This window comes from Eschrichtius robustus, chromosome 17 (genome assembly GCF_028021215.1).
Source record: "Eschrichtius robustus isolate mEscRob2 chromosome 17, mEscRob2.pri, whole genome shotgun sequence".
Classification (NCBI taxonomy): domain Eukaryota; kingdom Metazoa; phylum Chordata; class Mammalia; order Artiodactyla; family Eschrichtiidae; genus Eschrichtius; species Eschrichtius robustus.
Window position 1 is genome coordinate 22761595 of NC_090840.1, and position 21213 is coordinate 22782807.

At 32.1% G+C, this 21213-nt stretch overlaps 1 protein-coding gene across 2 annotated transcripts in view; it reads left to right on the plus strand.

The window, feature by feature from the left end:
* The window catches only part of ZC2HC1A (zinc finger C2HC-type containing 1A), a 59172-nt gene that overhangs the window by 20415 nt on the left and 17544 nt on the right, over positions 1–21213 (plus strand). For both annotated transcript variants that reach the window (XM_068526025.1, XM_068526024.1), the window contains exons 4-7: positions 1652–1793; positions 3918–4066; positions 15500–15599; positions 16224–16323. In XM_068526025.1, coding sequence (XP_068382126.1) covers positions 1652–1793; positions 3918–4066; positions 15500–15599; positions 16224–16323 — 491 coding nt within the window. The remainder of the gene's footprint in view (positions 1–1651; positions 1794–3917; positions 4067–15499; positions 15600–16223; positions 16324–21213) is intronic.

Here is a 21213-nt window from a genome sequence, read left to right on the forward strand (position 1 = left end):
TTATAAAATAACAACACAAAATACAAAATATTTAGGAATAAACCTTTTAATAATGAAGGTGCAAGACTTCCACAAAGACTACTTTAAAAAACCACTGAAAGACTCAAACGACCACTTCTTCAAATGGAAATATATCTCATTCTTGGATAGGTAGACTTAGCAAAATAGAGTCCTTAAGTTCCTTAAGTTGTTTATGAATGTAACGTTTAATTTTTCCAGTTAAAATGTAGTTTAAAAAAATAGACAAGCTGAATCTAAAGTTCATATGGAAAAATACACATATAAGAATAACCAGAGGGCTTCCCTGTTGGCGCAGTGGTTGAGAGTCTGCCTGCTAGTGCAGGGGACATGGGTTTGAGCCCTGGTCTGGGAGGATCCCACATGCCGCGGAGCAGCTGGGCCCGTGAGCCACAATTACTGAGCCTGCGCGTCTGGAGCCTGTGCTCCGCAGTGGGAGAGGCCGCGATAGTGAGAGGCCCGCGCACCGCAATGAAGAGTGGCCCCCGCTTGCCGCAACTGGGGAAAGCCCTCGCACAGAAACGAGGATCCAGCGCAGCCAAAAATAAATAAACAAATAAAATTAAAATTGCATACACATAATAAAAACAGTCTTTAAAAAAAAAAAAGAAGAACCAGAAAAGATTGAAAGAAAAGCAGAATAAAGTAGGGTTACCTTAGTGGATATTAAAATATTATTATAAAATCTCAATATTTAAAATACGGGTACTGACACACATATAGTCAGAACAGTACAACAGAGAATTCAGAAATAGACCCAAATGCCAAAGAGAATATGATAAAGGTGTTCTCTCAATTCACTGGGGAGAAAAGTTAATAAAGGATGGTGAGATAACCACATAGCCATGTTAAAAAAGCAGAAAATAGAGTCCATATGTCATAAATCAGGATAAATTCCAAATGAATAAATGATTTAAGAATGGTTCTAGGTAGAAACATGGAAAAATTCTATTTTACCTTAGTGTGAGGTTGGGCCTTGCTAACTGACTGCAGATCTGGAGACTATAAAAGAAGAAGTAAGTTAAACTACATTTAAAAATAATTCTGCATATCGGAAGACCCTTAAACAAGGTTAAAAGAGATGTATTGTGGGGGAGGGGTGGGGCTAGTCTCCTATAAAGAATTACTAGAAATTGTTAAAAAAAAAAAAAGGCCAATAACCCAGTAGATACGTTGACCAGGCTAATAAACAGTTCACAGAAAAGACAATAGAAGTGATTCTTTATGATATGAGAAGATGTTTGCTCTCACTCATTATAGGAAGAAAGGCAGTTAAAACCACAGAGAGAACTATTTTTCACCTCTCTAATCAGTTAAAAAACCAGTTTAGTATCATACTATGTTGGAGAAACTATGGGAAAATCAGGAAATACACTCTTAGTGGTGGCTTAAGTGTTTATAACACCTACAGGAAGCAATTTAGCAGTGTCTGTCACAATTACAATTGTATTTTAAAAACTGCGTATAATTTAGTTGCCTAAAGTTTCTTTTTAAAATTATAAATTTGGGAGGGAGATCATTTAAGGACTCCTGATGAGGGAACATTTAAAATAATATGGCATTTTCTTGAGTTTTCATTTATTAAAAATTGTTTTGAAACTGTTTTTTGTTTGTCTTTTTAATTTGTTGGCAGCCTGAACCACCAAAGAAGCCATCTAATTGGAGAAGAAAGCATGAAGAGTTCATAGCCACCATAAGAGCAGCTAAAGGCCTTGGTCAGGCCCTTAAAGAGGGTGGCAAACTTCCTCCCCCTCCTCCACCTTCTTATGATCCTGGTATATGTCATATTGTTCACAGAAATTGTTCATGTGGGAAGAAAATATCGATAGTATTGATAGATTTCTTATAAATTTTAAGATATTATTAAAGTTAACTTATAATAATTGAACCTAATGAAGCATGATCTTTAAAAGTTTTCCTATAAAATAATGGTGACAATCCAGGCATTTAGGCTTATAAAGACACATCAGTGTTGAACATAGAAATACATTATCTTTTTATCTCAATACTTTATAAAGCATTTAATATCATTTAAAAATTATTGTAGTAAATATTAAATGTTAATATTCCAGGAAATATTTTAATCATGGATAATGTCGATTGTAATATAGTCATTCAGTAAGATTCAGATAATTATGTTGCCTGGTTCTTTGGTATCTTGTAATCTGGGAAGGGGAAAAAAAAATCATAATTTTGCTTCTAAAAATGTATTGTTCTAGTGGGGTAACCACCATATAGATGGATATACCTAGATTATGCCCTAAATTCATGTATTTTTATATTTTCTTCATTGGGTGGGTAAAAGTTTTTTGTTTATTGTTCCCAAAAGCAAGGCAAGATGCTGGCAACCAAATATGAGATAATTGAGATAATGAAAGATTTAAAATAGCACCGTTGACATTTTGACAGTGGTTAATGGAGTAGCCTCAAGAGGTAGTTATTTTAATATAACAAGTTAGCTGCATTAAAATTGTGTTAGTATTCTAAGTTGGGATTAATTTCTTAGTAAAAAGAAAGTTAGGCATGATCCTTTATAACATTTTATTGTAGAGGAGAGGTTGATAAACAATTTCTATAAAGGACCAATAGTTAATATCTTAGGTTTTGCAGTCCATAAGGTCTCTGTTTCAACTCCTCAACTCTGCCACTGTTGCAAGAAATCAGCCACAGAAAATATGTAAATGAATGAATGTGGCTGTGTTCCAGAAACATGCCGCAGGCAGGCTGGATTTGGCCCATGGGTCCTTGTTTGCCAACTCCTGTTTGAGTCTTAGTAATTAACTTTAATGCTATGAGTATGTCTGGAATGTTCCGTTTGGGTTTGCGTCTCTTCTATTTCTACCTTAATTTTCCCCATGAAGTTGAATTCTCTCTTTGTTTTAGAGGTATTTGTATATTGCATCTTATTCAACACAGCTATATTTCTCATGTTTACATAAGTCAGAGTGGGGGCGGGGGGACAGTTCTTCAGGATAATTTGGACTTCAGAAATTTTTTGATCGCTTAGTCCTGACAGAACAACTTCTTTGTTATTAGAGATTTTAGACCTATTTCACTAGTTAGCAGGACAAATTTCTGAGATTCAGATGAGTGTTAAATTCTAAAGGGCAAACTCCAGCTCAAAAAGTAAACCTGTTGAAATAAATTGAAGATTTTTTTTGACACTGCTAAGTTGTTATATTTATTTCTTCTCTGTATCTCATAGAGTTGAAATCTTTCACAGTGCTATAAAATTTGGTTCTTTCTGGGATAACTTTAAGATTTATTTCGTAAGAAGTTTTGTTTGTACTATATACTGCATTTGGGGAGAATATATAATCTGCAACATTTGCTGTTTCTTAAATTTGAATTAATTATGTTAAGGAGATATATTTTTATTACTTATTCCATCTGTTGGGATCTCTAAGAGAAAATAAAACTGTATAAAGTCTATTAAATTATTTCTTGACAGCTTTCCTCTAATTGAAATGAAAGATTTTAACAGATGAGCCCAAATTTTAAAATTTTATATAAATTTTTATTTAATGTAATGTGTTATTAACTACTTAACCTAGTCTACCTTATGAAAATATATATTTGTGATGAAAACATATGGTAATATAGAAGCAAAAAATAATTAACATTTTTCCTTTACTTATTCATTTTTATGTAGGGACGATTTATCTTTTTTTTCCCCTCAAATTCTAAGCTGGGAGAAAATTGTAGTTTATCATATACTAGCATACTTTTTTCTTAAATGTCTTTACTAAGTTTAGATAAGTCAGGTTGGGTGGTTATAAGAAAATGAGAGTTTTTGCTTAGCAATTGTTATTTATGTTATATGTCTTGAGTTACTGTTCATAAAACTTATAACTCTTTATGTCCCATTTCAAGTATTATGTTGCTTTTTTCTGTTTTAGATTATATCCAGTGTCCATATTGCCAGAGGAGATTTAATGAAAATGCAGCTGATAGACATATAAATTTCTGTAAAGAACAGGCAGCACGTATTAGTAATAAAGGCAAATTTCCTACTGATACCAAAGGAAAATCGACTTCTCGGACACAGGTAATCATTGTAGTCATTTCTACAGATAAATGAGAAAATGACTTTAAGTTCACCATTTTGTGTTTATTCTTTACAGAACGTTTAACTACAGTTTTCTCACCTGCTAAAATTTATGTATTACTGTTCAGGGATTTAGTAAGAAATTTGAATGGCTAGTTGAGAAGAAAATTTGAAGTGGACTTGAGTTAGTAAAGACTTAAAAATATACAGATTTAAAGAGGTATTAGGAAAAAAGGGAGAAAATTAGTTTAAAATAGATGCAGCAGATTCAGAGGAAACTAGAAGGGTTAGATGAGTGAGAAAATGGTAATAAAAATTCACATTTGAAAATCATGTAAGTTGTGAATGTTTCCATGTTATATATGAGTAACACATTTGAGGAAATGAAAACATGGGGTCACATCCAGACTTCTACTTTTGAACTTTTAGGCAAATGACATTAATGTATGTAAGCCTTCATTTCTTCATCTGTGAACTGGTAATCTACATAACTATAGTGAGAAGCAAATGAAATGATGTGTGTGAAAGCACTTAGAGAACCATAAACCATATAAGGATTTTGTTATATTAAATTTATTTTTACACTACTGTTGTTTTTCTTTGAGCATATTGTTACATAAAAACTTTGACAATATCATACTTTTAAGCAAATTTTATTTTTCACAAAGCTTTCATTTGTAAACTTTTTTTTTAGTACTGTAAACTTAGCAAACAGTAAATAATCAAATCTATTTTTTTGTTACTTATGAATAAAATATTGGATTAAAAGACCACATTGCAATTGAGACCTCCTTGAGAGAATCCTCCTATTGAATTTCTGTTAATATTATTGGAAATGGAGCATATCATTATTACTATCATCATTGTGGGGAAAGAATAGTGAAGAAAACTCATTTAGAAGAATTTCCAAAACAGATGGCAAACAATGTATATCTTTTGAACAGTTAAGAACATCAATAGGATTTTGTTTTGTTTTAAGAATAAAATAGTAGAGCAAAGGAAATACAATAGAATGTGTGTATTCCAGCAACTTGGTGCCAAATGATTCGTAAATGTAAAATCCAAGTAGTTTTTAAGTTCCCACCTTAAATTTTATCAGTTCTGATACCATGCCTAGTCATATATATTTATTTCAGTCTGACCCCATATTTTCTCATCTGTATTCATTCAAGAAGTTTTTGAGTACTGTCTTTGAACCAGACACTGTACCCGGTACTGGATCTACATTAGTAAACTAAGTAGAGTACTTTTCCTAAACATGCTTAAATGCTTCCTTGTCATATTTAGCAACTGTAGTCTGGCCTGATTACAGCCCACTTTTTGACCCTGCTCTAATCAAAATAATGATACAAACACAGTGAAGGTCAGGTTTCTATAGGTAAAAACAAAAAGTTCTACCATTCAGTTAAGCTCTCATAATTCTTCTTCACTAGGAATTTTATCAAATTCAGGCATGGTTGTATTAGAGTAGACCCATGAAGACATAGCAAACCAAAAATATCATCCAATGTATGCTAAATTACATGTCTTGTTATTTTAAAAACAAATTATTTTGAAATAACTCATGCATAATTTAGATCCTGCAGTACTCTTTCATCAGATTAGGCTAGGCTGAGTTACCTTATGAGTTTAAAGCAATACGATAAGTATTTTATGATTTAGGAATTTTCCTAATCATATTCTGATAGGAAATCATATTCTGATTTCCAAATCAGTATTCTGATTGATTCTTACCCTACTTATTCTAAAGTAATGAAGTTTTAAGTCTGGAAAGATGATGTGCAATTTTTAATAAATTTTTTTCTGATTATTAAAGGGATTCCTATTCTTTATGGAAAATTTGAGAAATATATATATTTTAAAAGTTATCAACATAGTTAACATTTTAAATATTTATCTCTAAGCTCTTATTTTTTACAACACTTTTATTCTAATTTTTTCTTACAATTTTCCCGTTATTTTTTTTGTAAATTATACACATAGAAAAAAAAGCACAAAACATAAGTACATGCATAACCACAAGAAAGTTGAGAAATAGAATATTGTTAGTCTTACAAAAGCCTCCACTAGTGTTTCACTCCCAGAATGTAATGTTCTCTCACTCCTAGCCTCCAACACCCATGAAGTAGTCACTATTTTGACTTTACATATAATCAATTTTTGCCTTTTTATATAGTCCCCAGACCACAATAATATTTTTATTTACTATAGCTTTATGAAATTTTTTTTAATTGAAGTATAGTGGGTTTTATAATATTACATTAGTTTCAGGTATATAGCATAGTGATTCAGTATTTTTACAGATTATACTTCATTTAAATTTATTACATAATAATGGCTATATTTCCCTGTGCTGTACAATATATCCTGTTGCTTATTTATTTTATACATAGTAGGTTGTATCTCTTAATCCCTTATGTCTATTTTGCCCCTCCTGCCTTCTCTCACTCCACTGGTAACCACTAGTTTGTTCTCTATATGTGTGAGTCTGCTTTTTTATTATACTCACTAGTTTGTTTTTTTTAGATTCCACATATAAGTGATATCATACAGTATTTGTCTTTCTCTGACTTCACTTACTGTGATATTCTCTAGGTCCATTTATGTTGCTGCAAGTGGCAATATTTACTTCCTTTTTATGGATGAGTAATATTTCATTGTGTGTGTGTATATATATATATGTATATATATATATACCACATCTTCTTTATCCATTCATCTGTCGGTGGACATTTAGGTTGCTTCCATGTCTTGGCTATTGTAAATAGTGCTTCAGTGAACATTGGGGTGCATGTATCTTTTCGAATTAGTTTTCATCTTTTCCAGATATATGCCAAGGAGTGGGATTGCAGGATCACATGGTAACTCTATTTTTAGTTTTTTAAGGAACCTCCATACTGTTCTCCATAGTGGCTCTACCAATTTACATTCCCACCAGCAGTGTAGGAGGTTTCCTTTTTCTCCACACTCTCTCCAGCATTTATTATTTGTAGACTTTTTGATGATAGCCATTCTGACCAGAGTGAGGTGATACCTCATTGTAGTTTTGATTTGCATTTCTCTGATAATTAGCAGTGTTGAGCATTTTTTCATGTGTCTGTTGGTCATCTCTGTCTTCTTTGGAAAAATGTCTATTTAGGTCTTCTGCCCATTTTTTAGTTGGGTTGTTTGTTTTCTTCATGTTGAGTTGTATGAGCTGTTTATAAATTTTGGATGTTAATCCCTTATCAGTCACATCATATGCAAATGATTTTCTCCCACTCAGTAGGTTGTCTTTTTGTTTTGTCAGTGGTTTCCCTCAGCTGTGCAAAAGCTCTTAGGTTTAATTAGGTCCCATTCACTTATTTTTTCATTTATTTCCTTTGCCTTAGTAGGCAGATCTAAAAAAAATATTGCTATGACTTATGTCAAAGAGTGTTCTGCCTGTTTTCTCTTCTAGGAATTTTATGGTTTCTGGTCTTACATTTAGGTCCTTAATCCATTCTGAGTTTATCTTTGTATATGGTTTGAGGAAATGCTATAATCTCATTCTTTTATATGTAGCCATCCAATTTTCTCAGCACCACTTAATTAAACAGACTGTCTTTTCTCCCTTGTATATTCTTGTTTCCCTGTTGTAGATTAATTGACCATAGGTGCATGGGTTTATTTCTGGGCTTTCTATTCTGTTCCATTGATCTAGGTGTCTTATTTTTGTGCCAGTACCATGGTATTTTGATTACTGTAGGTTTATATTATAGTCTGAAGGCAGGGAGCATGATACCTCTGGCTTTGTTCTTAGCTTTAAATCTTGATATCTGGTAGAACTTTTTCTTCTACCTTCTGTTTCTTAAGGTTGTTTTAGCTAATTTTGGTCCTTTGCATTTTCACATAAATTTGAAATTATCTTTTTAAGGTCATTGCACACATGTGCACATACATACACACCTTTATTAAATTTTTGATTAGGATTGCATTGAATCAGCTGGGATTGAGTTTATATCTTCACTGTCTTAGGTTTTCCCAGACTCAATATTATCAATCTTTTTCATTTTAGCTGTTGTAGTGCGTGTATGGTGGTGTATTGTTGTGATTTTAATTTACATTTCTTTGAAAACCAATTAGTTTTAGTATCATTTTGTGTTCTTATTGGTCATTTGTGTCTTTTGTGAAGTATCTGGAAGGTTTTTTTGTCCTTTTTTTAGGTTCTCTTATGAATGAAAGCATGTGTTAAATATTCTCAGTCTTTTCTCAAATGTATATTAACAATATTTTCTTCCCTTCTGTGTCTTGGCTTTTTTTTTTTAAGGATGGCTTTTGAAAAGCAAAAGCTTAAAAATTTGATAAAGTCTAATTTATAAATTATTTCTTTTATGATTTTTTTTTCTTCTTGGTTCTAAGGAATCTTTACCCTTTCCAAGCTTGCAAAGATTTTTCTCCTTTGTCTTCTAGAAATTTTATAGTTTTAGCTCTTACATTTAGATCTGTGGATTATTTCAAGCTAATATTTGTATGATGTGAAGTAAAGGGCAATTGTTAATTTTTTTCTATATGGATAATCTGTTGTTTCGGCACCATTTGTTGAAAAGACTTCTTTACCCAATGAATTGGCCTAAGCACCTTGTTTGATCATCAGTTGAATGTATATTTTTAGGTCTATTTCAGGACATACTGTTCTGTTCCATTGATCTTGTCCTTTTATTAATCTATTATTGATCTATGTTTATGATCTATGATCTATGATCTATGATCTATGATCTATTTATTAATCTTTTATTGATCTATGTCCTTTTATTAATACCACCCTATTGCCATACTAAATATTATACCATAGAAGTCTTAAAATCATGTAGTCTAAATTCTTCAACTTGTTTTTTCTTTTTAAAATTACTTTGGTTATTCTAGGTTGTTTACATTTTATATAAATTTTAGAATTGTTCTGCTAATTTCTACAAAAAAAGTCTACTAGTGCTTGATTGAAATTACATTAAATATATAAGTCATTTGGGGAAAATTGACATCTTAATATTGAATTGTCCAGTCCATGAATTTGTTATATTTCTTGCTTATTTAGGTGTTCTTTTTTTTAATTGAATATAATTGATGTAGAACATTATATTAGTTTCAGGTGTACAACCTAATGACTCAATATTTGTTTATATTACAAAGTGATCACCACAATAAGTCTAGTTAACATCCATCACCATACACGATTACTGAATTTTTTTTCTTATGATGAAAAAAAAAAATTATTTCAAGAGTGTTTTCCTTATCTTGTTTGATCTTGACGTTGTTTCTAATCTTGCACCCTACTATTTTGCTAAATTCACTTATTAATTATAATAGCTTATTGTAGATATCATAGGGTTTTTCTATGTACACAATCATGTCATCTGTAAATAAGGACAGTTTTACTACCTCCTCTTCAATCTGTATCCCTTTTTTTCCCTGTAATAATTTATTGCACTAGCTAGAATTTTCAGTCTAATGTTGAGTAAAAGTTGTGAGAGTGGGAGAGTTGCCTTCTTCTGTTCTTAGGTGAAAACCATTCAGTTTTTCACCATTGAGTATGATGTTGCTGTGGATTTTTGTTGATTCCCTTTGTCAGGCTGAGAAAGTTCTTTTCTAATTGCTGAGAGTTATTTTTTAAACCAAGAATGCATTTTGCATTCTGTCAAATGCTCTTTATCTATTGAAATAACATAGTTTTTGTCTTACCCTGTTAATGTGATGAATTGCACTTATTTATTTTCAGATATTAAACCAACTTTGCATTCCATGAATAAATTCTATTTTGTTAAGAATTATTGCCCTTTTTATAAATTATTGGATTTGATATGCTAAAATTTAGAATCATTGCCTCTATGCTTGTGAGAAATATTGGTGTGTAGTTCTCTTCTTTTGATGTCTTTAGCTGGTCTTGGTATCAGGGTAATGCTAGCATCATACGGATTTGCAGTTATTTCCTCCTCCATTTCCTGAAAGAGTTATTGTAAATTCTTTTTTTGTAGACTTTTACAGTATTGGTATTATTCCTATTGTGTATGTTTGCTAAAACTCACCAGTGAAGCCATCTAGGTATGGGTTTTTCTTTTTTTTCCAGAGCTTTTCATCTACCTCATTTTCTTGGGTAGATATAAAGCTGTTCAGATTTTCATTTCTTCTTGGTGTCAGTTTGGGCAATTTGTATCTCTTAAGTAATTTGTGTAATTGGATTTATTGACCAAAGGTGTTAACTTCTTAATGTAGAAATTTGTAGTGATATCCTCTTTTTCATTCCTAATAGAGGTATTTTGTATTCTCTTTTTTTCCCTCTGATTAGTTTTTTTCCCTTGATTATTCTGTTTAGAGATTTATCAATTTCATTACATCTTTTCAAAGAAACAGCTTTTGGTTTTATTGCTCTAGCATTGCTTTAGCTACATCTCAAAAATCTTAATAATGTGTTTTTTTTTATTATTCAGTTCAAAACATTTTTAAATTTGTGACTTCTTTTACTCAAAGTCTAGTCAAATATGAGTCATTTACTTCCAGATACAGTCATCCCTTGGTATCCTTGGAGGATTGGTTCCAGGAACCCCACCCCACACTCCCTGCCCCACCAAGGATAAGTCCCTTCTATAAAATTGCATAGTGTTTGTATATAACCTACATCCTTCCCACATATTTTAATCAGATCATCTCTAGATTACTTATAATATCTAATACAATGTAAATGCTATGTAAATAGTTGTAAATACAGTATAAATGATATGTAAATAGTTGTATGCATGTGGCAAATTCCAGTTTTGCTTTTTGGAACTTTTTGGAATTTTTTTTGACCTGTGGTTGGTTGAATCCATGGATTCGGAACCTGTAAACATGGAACCAATGGATATAGAACCCATGGATACAGGGGGCCAACTGTGTTTGGAGCTGTTCTAGATGTTTTGTTGTTGTTGTTTTAATTCTGTTGTGGTCTGAGAATGTACTTGGTAAGATTTTTATCTTATTGGGATTTGTTTAATTGCCTAGCATGTGGTCTCTTTTAATGAATGTTCTGTGGCATATGAAAAGCAGAGTGTATTCTGCAGTTGTTGGGTATAAAGTTTTATAAATGTCAGTCAGGTAAGGTGGCTGGTAGCTTCATTCAGATCTTCCATGTTCTTTTGCCTTTTTATTCCATCAGTTACTAAGAGAAATGTGTTAAAATCTTTATGATTGTGAGCTTTTCTATCTCTCATTAATTTTGCCAGTTTTTGCTTAAGTATTTTGAATTTCTCTTATTATTAAATGTGTTTTACATTTATAAATGTAATATCTTCTGTATTTATTGATTCTTTTATCATATGGAGTGTCCCTTTTTGTCTTTAGCAACATTCCTTGTGTTGAAATTTGTTTCATCGATAACATCGCTGTTTCAGCTTAATTATCCTAATTTTCTTTCTATTCTTTAACTTAAATTTGTGGATTTGCATCTCCTGTAGACAGCCTGTAATTTTCTTTAATCCATCTGACAACCTCAACCTGTTTGTTGAAGTGTTTTGGCATTTACACTTAATGTAATCATTGATATGTTGTGTTTAGGTCTGCTATGTTGCTATTTTCTATTTTGTCTTTTTTTATTTTTGTTTTTATTCCTCTGTTACTTCTTCCTTGCCTCTCTTGTTTTAGTAAAAGACATTTTATTTTCTCTATTGGCTTTCTAGCCATAAGTCTCTGTATTTTGTAAAATTGTTACCCTAGGAATAACAAAATACATCTTTAACTTAACCCTGTCTATTGATATGTTTATATACCTCTCACCAATCTTAGTGTTGTTGTTGTATATATGTAAAACTCTGTAGACATTATAAAGCCATCAGTACTCTTGATGTGTATTGTTATAAGTGTTATACTTACTGCTTTAAAATCTGTCTTTTAAAGAAATTAGGAGAAAATAATATGTGAACATATATTTATACATATATAGGCACACACTATATATATATTTATGCATACCTGTATATGCATTTTATATTTACTCATACATTATCATTTCCAGACCTTTCTTTTTATAAATCTGTGTTGCCAATTTTGCCATTTTCCTTCAGCCCGAATAAGTTTCTTTAGCCTTCTAATAGTACAGATCTGCTGGCAGTGAATTCTGTGTTTTTGGTTATCTGAAAAAATGCCTATATTTTACCTTCATTTCTCTGTTGAGATTCCCTGTATGTTCATTCACTGTTACCATATTTCCCTTTAATTCTTGTGTATATGTTCCTTTACTTTTTGAACATATTTATAATAACTGTTTTGAAATTCTTAATTACAAAGTCTTACACACCTGTTCCCACATGAAGTCAGTTTCTGTTGACTTTTTTTGCTGAATATGGGTCATGCTTTCCTGTTTTCATTTTCCTTTCCTTGTCTCCCCTTTCCCCTTCCCTTCCGCTTCCCTTCTCTTTCTCGTTTCCTGAAATTAAACCCAGAGATACAGTTTCCAGAAGGACTGGTTTTGGATGATTTCCAATCTCTTAAAATCCTTTTTTTAAATCCTCTTTTTAAAATCATTATCTATAGGAGGATTATACAGCTGCTTCATTTCTCCACCATTGAATTTGTAATCTGTTATTGTATTTTTAATTTCTTCAAGTTGACTATTTTTCTAACTTTCTATGTTACTTTTTATAGTTTCCAATTCCCTGTTGATATTTTCAAAGTCGTCTTTTATATCTTTGAATGTAGTAAGCATAATTGTTTTATGTTATGTGTCTGATAATTGTTATGTCATGTGACCTTTATGGATATGTTCTTGCTTTTTTCATTTGTGGTTCCTTATATCATTATGTTTGTGATTATTATTGACCATTTTCTGCTGTTGCACTTAAAATGTTATTCACGAGGATTAATCTTATGAAGTGCCTTTTTCAGAGAAAATTTGTACTTGTTTCTTCCAGGTATCTACCAGTCTGGAGACACATTAAATTAAATTACTGGCTTTAGTTTGCTGTACCATCTAGTAATGCATAATCATAAAACAAATCCATGTGATGGCCAGACCCTGTTACAATCTCACATGGTGTTGGCCTGGCAGTTCTTTTTCCTCTCATCTGACATTCAGTGCTTTTAAAATGACTTTTTATACTTTCCTGAGCATTTTAAATTTTTTAGTTGAAGGGTTGGTACAAATAGTACCTTTTACCATTTTATCAGAAATGAACATCCTCCACGTTCTTTAAGCTTTTTCCAATTTCAATAAAAAGTCTTCGTAAATATGAATATTTTACTAACAAAATTTATTAGATTTGTGATCTGTATAAAAACACATGAAATAATCACCTAACAAATACTTATATGATGAATGAAATATGTATTGAGTATAACTATAAAATCAGAGTTTGTTCTTTTGATCATTAAAGTAAATTTATACAAAATTGTTGCTAGCTAGAGTCATCCTGAAAGCCTGCCAGTAGAATTTCAGCTTGATGTTGTAGAATAGATAAAATACAGGTCAGTAAGGAAGGAGTCATATTATCTAGGTCAGGGGAACAGCAAGTTACTGAGAGACAGGTGAATATGTTTTAAACAAGAGGCATTCCGAGTAGTATGAGGATTCAGTAAGGAATCTAACGTGACTAGTTTGGGTTGAAAGTAATAGGAAATATTATAGGAGATAGATAAAATTGGGCTAGGTTCTGGTCATCTCAGAAGATCTGACCAAAAAATTGAGTAAAATAGTAGGAGGTCTCTACGGAAGGGAAAAGCAAAGCACCTTTTGAAAGGAATATTCTGCCTTTTTCTGTTTGTAAGCCATTAAGTTAATAATAGTAATTCCTAATATGTGAATAAAAATTTCTAGTACTGGTATATAATGCTGCCAGGGCCCTTCCTGCCTAAAATTTGACCTCTCAATGTGTAATATGCTATACCAGTATCTTTTATTAATGCTAATCATTTTGCTCTGTTTTTGGTAATTAGCACAGTATGAGTGGGTCACCAATCCTGTTTCTTAATCCAATTTTATTGACCCTATTTTTAGTAGACATGCCTCTAATATTTTGACAAGTCTTTGTTAGGTCTTTTTTTCCATATTGTTAGTTTTAAAATCTTGCCTAATGTCTTCATTAGCATTGGTATTTTAGTAGGAGAGACTGACACTAACCAGAAATACCCCTTAGGTTTTCAAAGAAACAGTATATTTATATGGCTCATCTCCAAAGTCTCCTAGTCATTTGTTCATTTGACAGACAGTTATCAGAGGTTTTCTAGTTGCCAAGTGCTTAAGAAATTGCAGTTTCTGGCATTATACTGCCAAATGTCCGTGTTATTTGTGTGTGTGTGTGTGTGTGTGTGTGTGTGTGTGTGTGAGAGAGAGAGAGAGAGAGAGACCATTTTACCAAGATTTGTTTTTGTAAAAGGTCAAATACTGAATTTTGAAGAGAGATAATATTTGACTTCAAAATTTGTGCTTAGCAGTTTTCATTAGTAGCACATCTTAAATTTTATACTGATTATAGGTTATAAATATGATTTGATTTTTGAAAATTAGGTTTAAAACCAATTTTTCTCATTAAGTCCAAAGCAGTCTAAATAATGCATTGGGCTCAAGTACACATACATGCAAGCACAGTAATCACCTTATAGTTGGAGTATAGGGCTAGAACTAAGGTGGCGTGAGTCCTAATTCCTATTTTGTTGTTAAGTTGGGTTGTAACCCTGGGCAAATTCACCTCTTTCTATGGGAGTGGGTGTTCAATAAGATTCTTTTAAATTCAGTAACAGAGCAAAATTTGGCTCAAGTAAGAGACAGTAAAATAAAATTAATGGTGATATCTCTAGAGAATAGAGAAAAAATGAGAATAAACGAGATAAGCTAAAATACCCTGTCTTTCTCAGCCCACATTCCATTCATCTAACATGGTCTGGTGAGGTTATTAAAGCCAGAATTAGCTCTTTCTCTCCACATTGGGGCAATAATCCATTAAGCAGCTATTGTAAAACTTGTTCAGACTGATAGGTACTCTTATGAATTTTTATCAGTAAGAAATATGACTGGATTATATATATGAAATATAAAACCATACCCAGGAACATGTAAAACTCTTGACCGTTAAAGCGACACCACTGAGTGAGCATCATTGGGCGTTTTGAAGTTTTTCTGTTATTATGGTTGGCATTTAAAATCTTAACATTGAGGAAATATTTTTCCATTTCATCCATTTTATTTTCTTTGAACTGGGAAAGTTGCTCTTAGTTTATTTTAGCAGTACAACATCTGAGCCAAACTTTTAGTACTCCAGTTTTGAGAAGAAACATATTTTGGGAAACCTCTCTGTGAGGTGATATATTTTAACCTACACTTTCTAAATTTGGATAATTCAGTAACTAATAAAAAGATTGCTCATTTAAGGTAATGTATGCTTTTGAAACACTGGTTTACAATCCATAATCAAAGAGTGATGTTGATCAAATATTTTATTTTCATTATTTTAGTATAAGGCTCCTGCACTTAAAAAGTCAAATTCTCCTGGAACCACCTCATCAGGATCTTCACGATTACCACAACCAAGCGGCACTAGCAAAACTGTTGTAGGTAATGAGATCCATAAAATAACTTGATTTTTTTTTTTTAACAGTGTTGGTACAGAAGGAAATGAATATAGTATTCTGGATTATTCAAAATAGATTTATAATTAGGACGAGATGTGGAGGATAAGTAATTATTTTGGGTTAGAAATAAAGTAACTTCCAGTAGCTTCTACTTTAGATATTTTATAGTCCTTTTTTTTTTTTAGCTATATGTCTACCCTCATTGTTGTTGTGATATATCATCTCTTGAGAATAGTCAACCAAGTTCTTTTCTTGATTCTTTGACCACAGTGTTTTTCCCCTCGTTTCTACCTATCCCTCTCTGAACTTGACAATTATCCTTAATAGACAAATATTTAATGGTTTGAAGAAAATAGTGATTACTGAAGTGTATCTTTATTTGTATATAAATTGTAAGAAAGAAATACAGAAATTATAAATGAAGGATGTATATGTTGTTCCCTGGAAATTTTATTTAATTTTTTTTTCTTATTTGATAACTCATTTTGTTCTTTTGCCACAAAGATTTATTGCCACTAAAGCATTGTTTTCCTTGTCAGATGCTCTGTTTTATGTGATTTTTGTTTTTCAGACTGTCATTAAAACTAATACCCTTTTTTATTATAAGGTGTTCCTTCAGGTAAAGTGTCTTCAGTTAGCAGCTCTTTGGGAAACAAACTTCAGACCTTGTCTCCCTCCCATAAAGGGATAGCAGTCCCTCATGTAGGGTAAGTCTACATTGAATTTAATTTATTAGTGATACATACATAAATATATACACACACGATACTAAGGTTTTATTTTGTTTAGGTAATTGGCTTTTTCATTAATCTTAATTTCTAAGTTTGTCTTTTAACATATTGCTCGTCAGGAGCTCACACACTGCTATTGAGAATCTAAATTAGTATAACCAGTTAGGAAGAAAATCTGGTGGCATTTATCAAGAGTCTTAAAAACATTCATATCTTCGATTGAATAATTTTACTTCTGGGAATCTAGTCTAAGGAAATCACTTCAAATATGGTAGATTTTTATAATCATTATTTTTTAAGCATGTATCAGGCACTGTGCTAGACATTTTACATTATTTTTATTAAAACTACCCACTGCCATAGGATGAGAGGATCAGAGAAGCAGAGTAATTCACTCAAAGCTACACAGCTGTTAAGAGTTGGAAGCAGGATACAAATTGGAGTCTCTTTGGCAGTAAACATTAGTCTCTTTTCATGTTTTTTTTTTTTTAATTCTAACTTTACTTCTTTAGTTTTATCTCATCAATCTTTACTTTTTTTTTTTAAAATTAATTTATTTATATATTTTTATTTTTGGCTGTGTTGGGTCTTCGTTTCTGTGCAAGGGCTTTCTCCAGTTGCGGCGAGAGGGGGCCACTCTTCATCGCGGTGCGCGGGCCTCTCACTGTTGTGGCCTCTTCCGTTGCGGAGCACAGGCTCCAGACGCGCAGGCTCAGTAGGTGTGGCTCACGGGCCTAGCCGCTCCGCGGCATGTGGGATCTTCCCGGACCGGGGCACGAACCCGTGTCCCCTGCACTGGCAGGCGGATTCCTAACCACTGCGCCACCAGTGAAGCCCTCTTTTCATGTTTTTATTATAAAGTAAAAAAAAATAAAATCACCTAAATGTCTAGCTTTGTTTGAATAGCAAATTGTGAAAATCTACAAAAGGATATTATACAATCATAAAATATATATAAATTTTAAAAGATGATCCTGCTATTATAGGAGAAGTATGTAGGATACAAACTCCATGTATACTTTGATAGAAGCTATAAAAATTTAATAATTTTAAAATACTTTTTATCTTTCTATGGTTTTATATACATGGCTTTTAATAAAGTAGCATAATTAAGCTTTCAACAATTATTTTAATCTGGGAAAATTTGTGATAACACTAGAGTTTTTAATAGAAGTCTTTCTATTCCAGTAGAAACTCACTTTCCATTTTGATAAACTAGAAAATTAAGGAATTGCCATATGATTATTAGAATGCGGCCTTATTCTTTATCTTTACAGATACTGATAAAGTTGATTTAGGAAACATAGCATACATTATTTTCAGATCTAGGTTCTCACTTTGTTTTTTATGTAGGAAATATATATGATGGTATCTATCAATAGAGACTAACTGCCTTTTGTTTCCTAATTTGGACTACATAGAAAGTGTAAGACCTAAAAAGAGTTTAATGTAATCATTGTAGAAAAAGAACAAGATCTGATTAGTTAAATGTCTTTCCTCTTTGTTGTGCTTCCAGAAAGAAGAGACAGGCTATCCTTAAGAGACAGGTTATCAGTAGAACAGGTGGTTGAAAAGTAAAAAGTTCTCATCTTCCAGTGCTAAAAAAAACTGATCGATTTTTTTTGTTTGTTTTGCTTCTCTGCTGAGTTGACCCACTGGATATTTAACTAAAGTATAGACATAGCAATATGTTTTAACTTTACAAACAGTAGTTTCATTTAGTTGATTATGAATTAAAGGCTGGTATTTTTTTAGTACCTTTCCTATCATACTGGTAATTTTAAGAGTTGACACTATTAAGTTGTACTGACACTGTGTTTTTATTTATTTATTTATTTATTATTTTTATTTTAAAAATTTTTTAACATCTTTATTGGAGTATAATTGCTTTACAGTGGTGTGTTAGTTTCTGCTTTATAACAAAGTGTATCAGTTATACATATACATATGTTCCCATATCTCTTCCCTCTTGCATCTCCCTCCCTCCCACCCTCCCTATCCCACCCCTCTAGGTGGTCACAAAGCACCGAGCTGATCTCCCTGTGCTGTGCGGCTGCTTCCCACTAGCTATCTATTTTACATTTGGTAGTGTATATATGTCCATGCCACTCTCTCACCCTGTCACATCTTACCCCTCCCCCTCTCCATATCCTCAAGTCCATTCTCTAGTAGGTCTGTGTCTTTATTCCCGTCTTGCCACTAGGTTCTTCATGACCTTTTATTTATTTATTTTTCCTTAGATTCCATATATATGTGTTAGCATACTGTATTTGTTTTTCTCTTTCTGACTTACTTCACTCTGTATGACAGACTCTAACTCCATCCACCTCACTACAAATAACTCAATTTCGTTTCTTTTTATGGCTGAGTAATATTCCATTGTATATATGTGCCACATCTTCTTTATCCATTCATCCGATGACACTGTGTTTATAAAAGAGGACATGTGAAGCTGGCTGGTAAAATGAAAAGGGTTACTGACTTTGGATTAGAAAGCTAGGCTTCTAGATCGTACTTTGCCCCTAAATACCTATATGACTTTGTGCATATCTCTTTTCTCCGTCTCGCTCTGACAACTTTCTGTGACTCTGCTTGCACCTTGACAACTGATCTATGAAAATCTGACCAACATTTATTGATCTTTAGGAGAAAATGTTTTTACTAACAAGCAAAGGCTTTAGGCACAAGAATTTTATGTTATGCCCTGCTACAATGCTATAAAGATTTAAAATTTTTGGTGGTCCCATATTATATTGAACTGTCAAACATAACTGTTTAAATCCCAATTTTATATATGATCCTTATGTGTTAAAGGCGTTGTTTCCAACTACTGGAAGGAGAGTGGTGATGTGTGCTTCTGACCAATATATTACTGTATTAACTGGAACATTACTGTATTACTATATTGAATAGAATCCTTCACGACTATTTAGTGGCACAGCTGGTTATTTTTTTTAGATTATTGAGGTAATGATTTGTCTCTTTCCCTTACTAGATTATAAACTCTGTGATAGCAAAGCCCTGTGTCTGCTTTGCTTACAGATAAAACTACAAAATGTGAATAGTATAATGCTTGGCATATAGGCACACGAATTTTCGGTGAATATATGAAAAAAATAGTGAATCAGTAAATTCCTCATTTGTCAATTTTTTGACCCATCACAGAATCATGGTCTGGTAGTGGTAAGAAAATTACTAGAGGTTTGTATGACAATAATTACTTTTATTGACACAGATAATTCAGGATTGAGTAAAGATAGAATTAAGACATCTGACTAGCTGTGATGTTCAAGCAGTTGAGCATCTTCTGAGATTAGTAAAATGAGTCATTTTAGTGGCTTGATTATTTAGAGCCTGGTATATATAATCTTTATTTTGGTCAGCTTTAATCATACGTATCAGTGGTCTGTAATGTTTAGCATATATTGGAGTCATACCACAGAAAAGTTTATCTTTTTACTTGGAAAAATTCTCATATGTTTGATAATTCTAGACAACCTGTGGGTTGACTGATTTAAACAGAATTTTTATTTAAGCAAAACATACCCCTGATAGAAAATTTTTTTCTTAGCTAAAAGATGATTTTCTTTACTCCTAGAGATTTTAGGCGTATGATGAAACACAGAGCTTTTAAATAAATATTGCCACGCTTGAATTGTGTCAGAGAGTTTACATAGTCATGCCTTGAGAATTGTGTTTTCTTAATGGTTAATTACTAGCTTAACTGAATACTTCAGCCTATAATTTTCAATAGCTAAAGTATCAGATTTCAAAGTTTTACTTCTGTTCAGTTACTCTGAAAAACAGGAGTTTACTTTGGAGATATAATGTAATAGATGTGGTAAAACTAGAGAAACAGAATGCATGTAAGGAGCATTTTTTAATTAAAGAAATTGGTTTCTCATACTTTATATTAACAAAAGTAAGAAATAAATGTCTAGTTTTTAAGTATATTTTTGTATGAGTGGAAGCAGGCTTTTCTTATAAGCCAATCTTTTGATGTGTGTGGTTTGTGTAGATCATTATTTAGATTTTTCTGAATTTCTCTGTCTTTTATTATTGATCTAGAAATGCCAGAACCTAGAATTTCAGTGTTTGGCTTCTTTTGTGGATAACAATGATTTAGGCTGTTGGATTAGGGAAGCTCACTTTGCCATGGAATTGAGATACTACATTATCTGTGTAGGATTGATGAGTTTAGGATTAAAATTAATTTGTCATTAATTTTATGACAGATTTCAAAACTTTGAGTGCCTCAAAGTATCAGAGCTATAGATGTCTACAAAGATACAAAATACCACTTGATAAATTTTTTCCCCAAATTATTTCAGACATCATTTTTTTATTTTATCTATTCTGCTTTGTTACAGTCGTACAGGACTGAGTGGCTTATTTTCTAAGGGTTCATTCTAATGGTATCAACAATAAACAAGGACCTTCCCTAGGTTAAAGTTCGTCTCAAATTAGAAATAGATTGATACTGTTGCCAAATATTTTTTAAAATGCTCATTCAGCTATGAATATTTGGAAAGCCTGCCAAAGTATTGTTCCTTTCTAGATATACTAATCATATCATAGCAGTTACATGCAACTAGAGATAGTCCTTTTAAAAAGTCTAGGTCAAAATTGAAGAGTTTATCATCTATAGAAATGTATTAGCTTGACAAAAAGTTAAGTGTTTTTGTCTAGGAATACAGGATAATCTAGTGATATTTATCATAACTCTTTATAGTAAAATTTTAAAGATCCTCATTGAAATTTGCCTTTCATTTAGATTTTCAAAATCTTAAAATACTGGCATGCTCTCATGTATGGAATTTTGATATTTTGGAACAGGTGATCTTTTTGAACTATGGCCCGAGGGCC